At 36.9% G+C, this 10,774-nt stretch overlaps 1 protein-coding gene across 4 annotated transcripts; it reads right to left on the bottom strand.

The window, feature by feature from the left end:
* Positions 1-992: 992 nt before the first annotated feature.
* On the bottom strand, positions 993-10,459 carry LOC113286552 (DEAD-box ATP-dependent RNA helicase 16-like). Of its 4 annotated transcripts, none has more exons than XM_026535143.1 (16): positions 10,154-10,459; positions 9,912-10,070; positions 9,728-9,817; positions 9,494-9,622; positions 9,239-9,339; positions 8,879-8,993; positions 8,654-8,785; positions 8,487-8,552; positions 7,966-8,013; positions 7,434-7,601; positions 7,207-7,302; positions 6,593-6,739; positions 5,334-5,938; positions 5,011-5,233; positions 4,860-4,924; positions 993-3,020 (listed from the first exon to the last, which is right to left on the bottom strand). In XM_026535143.1, exons 1-13 carry the CDS (start codon positions 10,316-10,318, stop codon positions 5,693-5,695), a joined length of 1,662 nt encoding a protein of 553 aa, XP_026390928.1. In that variant the 5' UTR covers positions 10,319-10,459; the 3' UTR covers positions 993-3,020; positions 4,860-4,924; positions 5,011-5,233; positions 5,334-5,692. The 4 variants fall into 4 exon arrangements, with proteins under 4 accessions (XP_026390928.1, XP_026390932.1, XP_026390923.1 ...); XM_026535147.1 differs by lacking the exon at positions 993-3,020 and having other exon boundaries at positions 4,729-4,924; positions 5,334-5,657; positions 5,776-5,938; XM_026535138.1 differs by lacking the exon at positions 993-3,020 and having other exon boundaries at positions 4,729-4,924.
* Between the last annotated feature and the right edge of the window lie 315 nt (positions 10,460-10,774).

Genomic DNA, 10,774 nt, shown 5'->3' with positions numbered 1-10,774 from the left:
ACCCTAAATATCCGATACAAATATCTGATATCCTATATGAAATGTTTGAAAAATTGAACTTAAATTTCAATTATGAACATGTTTTAAAGGGTTTTTAAAAAAAAATCTTCAGAACAGGATATTATCGGATAGATATTCGATATCCGACAGGTTAAGCACTATCGGATATTCGATAATATCCTATAGGATATTAAAATCAGATATCGATTCCGATAGGCTAAGCTATCGGATATCGGATTTCTGAATATCTGACGGATATTCTTCCATTGACAGACCTAGTTTTAGTTTAGAAAGCTACCTTAGTTTAGATAGTTTAATTGTAATGCAAAACCTTGAGAAATGGTTGGATCCCTTGATGATCCTAACACATCTACTATATGTAGTATTGTTGTTACTTTGTTTGGTTTCGATTATATCAAGACATACAAGGCCATCTAAACCAGTCCTGCAACTTTGTTCTTGGTTTATTAGGAATGTTGGCGTGAGTGTGGTGGATTTGGGAGAATTAGTTGAACTCGTTGGCGTGAGTGTGGTGGATTTGGGAGAATTAGTTGAACTCTTTGAACGGAAAAACGATAGTGATGTTGTAACGGTTTTAATCTTAGCTATGATGTAATAGTAAAATCTTGTAACTGTCCAGATTTTAAATCTGAGCTATCAATTTAATCAGAATTTTTCATAAAAAAAAAAAAAAAATGTTGTGTCGCCCTAAGCAAAAATGTGCGTTTTATTTTTTCGGGGCCCCTTAGTGAGGGGAGGTTAGCGCCTAACACCGTACCATGTGGATTCTTATATTTGTTACTCTGCAATGACAATTTGTCTAGTGTTATCTGTCCTACTGTATTGTACAAAGCAAAATTCAGGTTTATGCATCCCTAGTTGTTTTTCTGGACCTTGTGATGGTGACCAGTGATCAGAAGAGAGGGAGGGGAAAAAATGGTTGCACTCCTGGAGGCAAATTACTTCTTATTTTGTTTCTGACAGACATAACCTTTGATACTTATGTTACTATCTTTCTCTTTTCTTCTGATCAACAAATAAATGAAACCAACATTCTCACTTAACAAAAGCTACATTGAAAAGTAAGAAAGGCAAGGCGAAAGTCCAAACCCACAGATTTTCATGGATACATGTACAGTGAAATCATCTGTACAGTCAAATTTACATACCTAAGAGAAAGAAGTTTCAAAGTAAAGAAAAAACAGATACCAGAAATTCCTTCTTTCTCTGCAGTTGGTGGAATTGTGATTAGACGACTTGGAATTGGGCTGGATACAAGCAAAATTGAACCCAGCTGTATCGACCTGCCACTCTTTCCCTTAGCACTAATCCATCAACTTCCTTGACCCTCCAATATCTTGCTCTGCTCGGTCTGAATATCACAAAGAGAGGCTGATCTTGAAGATATCTTAACTCCATCCAATGCTGGGCCTTCACTCTTGGGTGGTGGCTGTGGAGCAGCATCTGCCGGTGCATCATCAAGAGCATCACTTAAGAGCATGGATAGACCACCTTTGGACCAGCTGATGATAGTGTCCTTTTCTTTGTGTCAGGTATGCTTTTCTTTGGACTACAGAATGATGATTCTTTCAGAATTTGGCGGCTACCAGATTCTTCAAACATCTCGCGCCCCACCTTTCGTTCAGAGACTTGTGTGGTATCAATCTCCAAGAACCCCTTTACTGGATGTGTTGCCTCTTGTTTGCTCTTTTTCCACAGCTTTTAGATGCCAAATTCTGTCACTACCTTTCCCGGGACATTTTCCATCTATCTCAACTAGAACGCCAAGCTCTGTATGTGACCTGTCAAGAGCAAATCTAGTTTGAACTATGCCAACCTGCTGATCGTCGAATTGACAACCATTAGTATGCTTGGATTCGAGCATGTCAATTCACTGCAACTTCTGCCACAAAGATCTGACTTGTTTGCCAATCGCTTGAACAGCAGAATCATTGGGTTGTAGAAAACATTCCATTTTCTTGTCTCCATAGATCCTTAAGACGGATTTGCTCGACTGTCACGAACACTTGGATATGCTATCCCATCCTTCCTAGAAATGTTGCTGTAGGAGTTGGGAAGCCCACGGCAACTCCACGGTTCAGATGACTTCATTTCCAGTAAATTTTCTAGATTAGCTAGACTATCAGGTGAAGCATTTGCAGCAGACTGAGCTGAAACAGTAAAAATGTAATCCAGGTTTCAAATAACCATATCCTCACAATACTTCCTCAAATCTTCCGCTTCAAGAGAATCTGCAATTTCAATTAGTAGTACTGACATTTTTGGTTCCACCAGGGCATCAGCTGCCACTTCTTAACATAGCCTTTTCAAACTTGGAACCACCCCTAACTTAGTCTTTTCAAACCTGCATCAGCATATCTACTTTATCAGTTTAAAAACTGCTAAATACGCTATCTTTGTCGAAGTATTCAGACTTTACCCTGGGCTTCGAAGGATTCTCCCCTGACTTAGGTGGGTAAATGGATGGTAAAGAGCAGAAACTATCAACAGATATGTTTCCTCAACTGAAACTGAGATAGCACGCATCAGTCGTCACTCCCTGAAACTAGGGTTAGGTCTTACTTTCTTGCATCCCACGTACAAATATTAGCCTGCAGTTGCAACTGCAGCGGCTCAGTATTTCCCTGCTGAACCGCTCACCATATTCTTTGTGCACATAAAACATGAAAGATCATGATCAGGTGACACTCAATAAAATAGTACACCATCATCTGTGAGAACCATCCCAGCTGTCACTACAACCGTGTGAAGTCAGTTCCACATGGTGGAGCTTCAATTGTGCAGCACCGCTCTTTTCAATACATCATTTTGCAATGACCACCCTTCTTGGTATAACAAGTCCGTGAAAACTTTGTAGCCGCAACTCCAACGAAAACTTTTCCCTTCAGGTACTCAACTTACACACATAGTTGTATAATTTGAAGCTGAATTAGAGGTACAATACCCAAGCTGGCCGCCTTGATGCAGCTTCATGTGAAACCTATCTGGAGTCAGAAACCCTGGCAGTACGTTAGCTGGCTGCTGCTACAGAAACTACTTATGCCCTGTGGACGTGGTGAGGGTTGGCTATGAACAGAAGTATAACCAAGCTGACCCGTATAGGAAATCTAAGTGAAAACTTCTCAACCGTCTGTCGCAGAGACAGTGTGATGTTGCTTAACCAAGTGGGAGATGTTGGCTTTCAATTTTTTAGCATCAAACCATGAATGTCAGTTTCTGATTAGTTTAAGTCAAGCTGGACAACTAATAATATGGTTTATGACATGATTTAAGGTTCTAATCATGCATTATTCTTGTTTTAAGGTAGTGCTAGATCAAGTTAATCATTATATGAGCTGTCCCTCCTCAACTCATGGTGGAAAGGTTATAGAGACATGTGAAAGGCACGACTAGGACTCTTTCTAGCCTCTTACATAGAAGAAAAATTCTGCTTTATCCATCAATTAATTGTGAGGAAATAGAGTAGTAGCTCAGGTCAATAAACCTATTACAGATGAGATTGCCTTTCTATTTCTTTCTTCTAAATTTTTTATGGCAGATTTCTGTTTTCTTTCCATAATCATGAAAGACAATGATGAAAACAGTATTAAAATGACTTGTTTTCTATACTTCATGGTCGTTTATTTCGACTATATAAAGAACTAAGGTAAGAGCAGATTTCGACTTACAAAATACAGTAGTTCAAAATCACTACTTCAGTTAAAATTTATGTTTTGAAAATCACTGTAACTTGTAAGCAAACTTCGTTACCTCTACTACTTGAGTAAGTGTCACTAAACCACTGCTTTGAGAGTATAAAAGTGTCTGAATGAGAATGATTTGGTTATATTTATTTCAGATGTTACAGGTGAGAATGAACCCAAAGGTGATTCTTACAAGTGAAATTTGAAATAATAACCTTTCTATTGGGCCCACGGGTTCAATAGTCTTGCTATTTGCTTGGTGTGAGATGTTAAGACTTAAACTTGGTGATTAAGACTCTTGTATGCCATCACAAAATTATGACATACAAGAGTCTTAATCATAAAGTCAGCCTTCATGTATTTAGTGCATTCAGAATTGAGAGTAGTGCTCAATTTGCCAGTGTAAAGGATTTCTCTATCGAAATCATAAAGGATCTGTGTATGAAGTAAGAGCATATCATGATTTTTCGGTTATGTTTATTTTTCTGTAGAGCATAAACGCAGCTCAATTGAGGCATAAGGTATAAGTTGGTAAAGTGTTACTTGAAGAAAATAGTCCGTCTAGTTTTCTGATTTTGTAAAGGCATATGCATCTGAAAATTGGTGTATAGGTTTGTATAGGTGAAAGATTGGTGTGTAGGTTTGTTCAACTTAAGCATGCAGCTTTCAGTGAAAGATTATGATATGATTTAAAGTTCTAATCATGTATTACTCTATTTTTCGGCTAATACTAGATTAAGTTAATTATTGTATAAGTTGTCCTTTGTAGCCAAGTGAGGTGTCTCACTACTCGTGATGGAAAGATTACAGACACATGTGGCAAGTATGACTAGGACTCTTTTCTAGCCTCATACATAGAATGATATTCTAACCATCAATAAACTGTGAGGAAATAGAAGTAGAAGTCCAAGTCTAATAGAGATAAGATTATCTTTCTACTTTCTTCTAATTCTAATATTTATTCTATTAAAGCTGATATTCAAGATGTAGAACCAGGTTTTTGTGCTACCAAACGCTGATCTTTATGTAATCTGGATTATAATAATACTAAGATGTATTAGTTTTCCGTCTGCGGTAAAGCTATTATCATCTAAGCTTTGATTGTGATAATTAAGAAGCTGGATTAATAACACTACCAACCCAACTAATCCTCACCATTTTTCATAGACCAATTTTCTCGTGCAATTCAGTAACGACACCGTCTTTCGTGAGAGAGACAACTGCAATAAAAGTTATATTTTTAATAATTAAATGGTGACAAGTTTAATGAAACAAAGATATGAATCCTATGATACTTTTTACTTACTTTGAATTGTTCCACCACTCATCCTAAATAAGGATGCAGCTTGCGTACCCTCAAATACATGCTTTACAACATCATTTTTGGCAATATCACTATCATCTTTAAACTTCTTCTTAAAAATCCTGTTTGCTAGGGAACTGCCTTGTCCAATGCACACATATCGCTCCACCACAGGTTCAATACTTTTCTTGTCAACCTTGTAAATTTTAGGTACTTGTCCATTATCCTGAAATACAATATGAGGTTGTGGTAAAACATAATACAAAATTAACAAAAAAATCTTATACAAAGTGTACGTATGCAATTTATAAGGGGAAGTAACTTACCTTACTTATTTCCTTGAATCCCCCAATCAATAAGGTACAAGGGATTTCCTCCAAATGTCTACCTTCGTGATCTGAACTTTGAGGTTTGAAGTTTTTAAGGAAATTATGACTTTCCTCAACACAACCATCTAGTGTCACCGTGATACCCTTTTTTACCAATTTCACACCCCAATCCTTTAATGCCTTAATAAGATCTCGGCATATATAAATAAATCCACATATCGTCAAGATAATTGGACAAGGCAACTCCAAGACGAACACTTTTTGACAACTGTCATCAGCAACAACAAAATACTCCCTTTCCTCCCAACTCGCACTTATACTCTGAAATTCAGTTACGGTTATTGGATATTCACTATTTATGGTATTATAAAGACCACTATAATAATCATAAACTGGATTATCTTCGTCCACGCAAAAATAAGTTGATTCATCATCTTACCAATCTGTACGTGTCTATTTTTACCATCGAGCATTTTAAAAGTTTTCTTTATAAATCCATATCCATCTGCCGCCATTATTAATTCTCCGCTGTTTGTCACCCCAGTACATGTAGTTCCTCTAACCATTCTAACCAAGTTAGCTTCTAATTGTTCAAGTGCTTCCTGAAACACAATATAATTTTGAAGTATTAGTCAATGGAAGTACCGAAGCATCATGGTAATGCAAGTATTAACCACATAATTCTTAATAAGAAAAAAAACTAAGTATATTATTAGCAAGAGAGTATTCTAACTATATTTCAAATAATATTGAATCATAACACATTTTCATTTTAAGGGAAACCTAATTGAAACACTTTCAATTTTCAGGGATACATGATCACCAAAATCACTGTTCCATTCATAAATTTTAGTGATGTAAGGTACACCAGATTAGGTAGACAAAGAGAGTGGCACGATTATCTTAATGACTGCCCGGGCCCTGGAAGATCTAGTAGTACTTAATGAAACCAGTTTCGATGTCTCACCAAGTTTCATTTGGTCATTCACCAGAAACAGACGAGATGAGAGGTACAATGTCGATTACCGACAATAAACATATTCAGAAATACATCACAAGCATTAGCAGGAATTGATAAACTTACTTCAAAACGCTTGTATTTTTGGATTTTCAAAAGTCTAATTATACTAATTGTGTTTCTTAAGAGGGATTTCCATGCAGGAGATCTGCTACTCTTATTTCTAGTTAAGTAATCCAGAATAAAATTTCCATAAATAGCTGCTAATATGTTTGCCAACGAGATTGTATGAATATACCTCAGCTCTAAATCTTAAGGATTCCACCTCATGTTGATGGAGCGAAGGAAAAGGAGCAATGAAATTTGAGAGACCTTTGTTCTCGTTTTCTTCTTCCCCTAATGTGGTTTTGATCTCTTCAAAAACCTTCATCTCATCTTCGGAAACCTGTCAAAACAGTACAAGTAAACAGAAGACATTAGAGGTAGCAAGGAAATGACTTTCACAAATCCGCAGTGTTAGACACAAACCACACAGCTTTACTACTCAGACATTAACATTATTTTCGATAACCATGTACACATATCAGAATTTTCTGACAAAAAAGTTGGTTTAAGTCCATAAACAAGGAGTTCTCAAATAATAGCTAATTTAGTATATGGGCACAAAGGACACAACAGGGTGACAAGGAAATGACTTTCTATATAATCCACAATGTTCATCACAAAGCACACGATTTTACTCATTTCAGATATTAATAAAATCTTCAAACTGTACACGTATCAGTGATTTTCACTGTGAATGTCACGATTTTCCTAAATTTACCACTAACGAAAGAAAGAATCTTATTATTTGTTTTCCATAAATGAAGAACAATTACCAAAATTATAAAAGTAAATTTGAAACAAACTTACAAGAGAAACAGATGCACCAGTATTGCGTGCTCTCCCAGTACGTCCAATTCTATGGACATATCCAGCAGCATTAAGAGGCATTTCAAAATTTATAACCTGCAAGGCGTAAAAGAATCAGGTCATAATTCGCAGATACAATTCATTAAGTTAAGAGAGTAACGACAGGTATAAAAATTATGACAAAATATCGAGAAAAAAAAATTGAACTGTCCAGTAAAGTTGCATACCGTGTACACATTTTTTAAATCAATTCCTCTTACAACTCCAAACTCAGAATCCAAATGCCTGATAGATTTTTTGGCTGTGACCTGATTATCATCATTGGCTTTCTCCTTCTTTTTCATCTGGCTGTCATCGGTTGCAATTACGTAATCAAACAATCCCGCATTGAACTCCTGCAAAGTGCACCTTCATCAATCCAAACTATCTAAACAATGATGATTGATTTTCACTTTCAGAAGATAAAATGCTAAGCGAAATTGACCAGGGAAGCTAATCTGTCCCAAAAATGCTTCTCGAGGCTACAGTTCTAGTCTTATTTTCTCAAGGCTACAGTTTTAGACTCATCATAGTCTGAGCTAGGTAGGGTCTCCAAACTAGTCAGCCTTTAGAAGCAATCTTTTATTAGTCAGACTAATAAACCCTTTCTAAAAATGAAAATCATATAATTACATATCAGTTACAACGTCAAACTACTCTGAGGCCATGCCTCGCCTTTTCATCTACCCCAATACGGTTGAAAAGAATGAGAACACTTGCCTTTGAGAAAATCAAAGAATGTACGCAACACTGTTCACTGGCCGGTCGCTAGCATCAAATTCTTTACCGATTAAAAAAAAACAAAAACCTGCTCACTGGAAATTTGACGCGCTGTAGAAAGAAAATACATACACATGCATCCTTTTCAGAGTGAAATGTGCACAGAAAACCACAAAAAAAAAAAAAAAAAAAAATGAAAAAAAACAATCTCGACGTTCTCAACCTGCAACACCAAGACGGAACCTTGAAAATTTCTTCACACACCCTTGATGTTTGAACATTCCCTATAATGGAGGTCATGTGTGTTTATGTGTCCAACCTGATTCATCATTTGTGCCGTGTTCCTACATAATTCACGCCTAGCCTAGCCTACCTTTAGTTATAACGGGTAAAGAAAGAACCTTATAATCAGTTTTTGCATAAACATATTGTTTTCTTGATCAAACAGCTGGTTCAGTAAACAGACATATAATCCAGCTTCTGAGTAATCGCGAACAGAAGTCAAACACTATGTAATATACCTCAAGCATGTGCAGCCGCGTATCGTGCGACAGCTCAGCATTTAAAACCGCTGCTTTGATTCCAAACTGTGAAGAAATGTGACTGAGTCAGTTACCAATGGAGGAGTGAAACAAAGAGTATCAACAAAAAATTTAATTTTTCGCTTTCAGAGTAGATTTCACCTAACCTGTTCTAGAAAGAGCTTCAGTCTGAAACCCATGTTACTAGTATTTACGAAAATAAGAACCTTTTTCTGAACAAGTTCCAATTTCAAGAGTGACAGCATATAGAGTTGCTTATCACGAGTACTGCATGAAATCTGACAACATAAGATGTACAAGATGTTAAGTTCATCTTCCTGTGTGGCATACCCGTAGTCTCTTAAAATTGAAACAATAAACAACTGGCTCACCCAGAACTGTTGAACGTTTTTTGGGATCATCTCATCCTTGACATCTCCAACTTCGTAAAGAGTCGAGATAACTGGACTGTGCAGCACAAGCTTTTTCAGCTTCTCAACATCAGCACTGCCAGGATTCGGGTAAACAAAATAAGAAAATTGCATGATAGCTAGATATGTATATCTAGACCCACCAAGTTTGGTCTATAGAAGCAGTAAAAAAACTGTATATATATAATATATGTGCATAAACTTATTATGCCAGTAAGCAATAGAAATTTATAAGAGAGCAGTAGAAGACTGGAGTCTGTAAACTAGGAAAAGCAAGCAGGTTAATATAGAGAGAAAAATGATATAAATTTGACAGCACACCTTGAGGTGGTAGACATGATAAGGCATTGACAATAGCGAGGAATATGAGGAGTTAGAGCTTTTATGTCATCTTCGTAACCATATGATAAAAGAAGGTCTGCCTGAAAATAAACACATAAAATACAGGAGTTTAGAAGCTACTCTCTTCAAAACATAATACCTCGCATTTGATGGAATAACCACAAGGGCTTCAACACAGAGGCTTCCTTAACATGTCTAATCACGATAGCGATAGAGTGGATGTCAAAATTGTACCTCATCGAGTACTAGAAGCTGAAGGGATTCCCGCATTGAGTTTTTTTTGAGGGCATCAGATGAAAAGCACGTCGAGATGCAACCTGGGGTTGAAACCAAGATGTCCGGCGGCCCTGTCAACGCTGCTCGCTGCAAACCAATATATCACATCAATCAAACAGAATAAATCTCAACTTAAAATTCATTTGTTCATACCACATGCTAAGCAACCTAGAGTTGTGAACTTGAACATACCAAGTTTTTACCCGCCATACTGCTGGTCACTTGAACAACTTTCAATTGTACTTTACAAGCGGTAATCATAGACAACACCTCTTCGTAAACCTAATCACAAACAATGCACATTTCAGAAGATAATTTCACAGTAAAACACAGCAATTAACCGTTAACCACAAAGACTAATGTAACAATAACATGCCTGTTGACATAGTTCACGAGTAGGAACCAAAATCATAGCACTTGGAGCAGTCTTTTTACTAGCTCCGGTATCAGAAAATAGCTTCTGGAGCAAAGGTAGAAGATAAGTATAGGTTTTCCCAGACCCAGTTTTGGCTTGAGCAACAACATCTTTACCTTCCTACATATACAAAGTTAAACCATAAAGGGAAAACGATTTTAGGTTTTAACCAGATTTAGATCAATGTATCGGGAAATACTTACCAGAATCAATGGGATTCCTGAAATTTGGATCCGAGTTGGGTTATCGATACCATCCTTGTTCAAGGCACTTATTATTAGACGAGGGTCTAAACCAAGTTCTTCCCAGGTCTTTTCTTCTTCCACTTCTTCTTCTTTAATTGTCTCATTTTCGTTGATTTCAACCATCGCTGGAACTGAATAAATTTTTTAAGGGTTTTCGATCGGAAAGACTTACAAATTTCAGGAAGAAATGAGGGTTTAACAGAGAGGGAGAGAAATTGGGGATTTTCAAAGCATATTTGGCGTCCAATTTTTAGATGGCTCGACGAATGAAACTTGAGCTTGAGCTGTAGTTTTAACTTGGAGTCCAGCAGCTCCAGCTGGGATATCGGGTGATTTTAAGAGGTTGTAAGGCCGGTTCTTATGGGGTGGCAAAGCCACTCATATGCTATGGAGTCTCAGCCATTATGGTAAAACTGTTAAGATATGGAGTCTCGGCCACCAGCAGTGTAGTCTATATTGTTCGGTGAAGACTCCATCGTTAGTAGATTGTGAAGTAACAGCTATTTTCCCCCACTCATTCCGTAAATTCACCCCAATAAATTTAATTCAATCACTTCTCGTTTTTTCATTAATTGTACA

This window comes from Papaver somniferum, chromosome 1 (assembly GCF_003573695.1).
Source record: "Papaver somniferum cultivar HN1 chromosome 1, ASM357369v1, whole genome shotgun sequence".
Lineage (NCBI taxonomy): Eukaryota > Viridiplantae > Streptophyta > Magnoliopsida > Ranunculales > Papaveraceae > Papaver > Papaver somniferum.
Note: the sequence above shows the minus strand (reverse complement) of the source record. Positions and strands in the feature narration are given on the sequence as shown.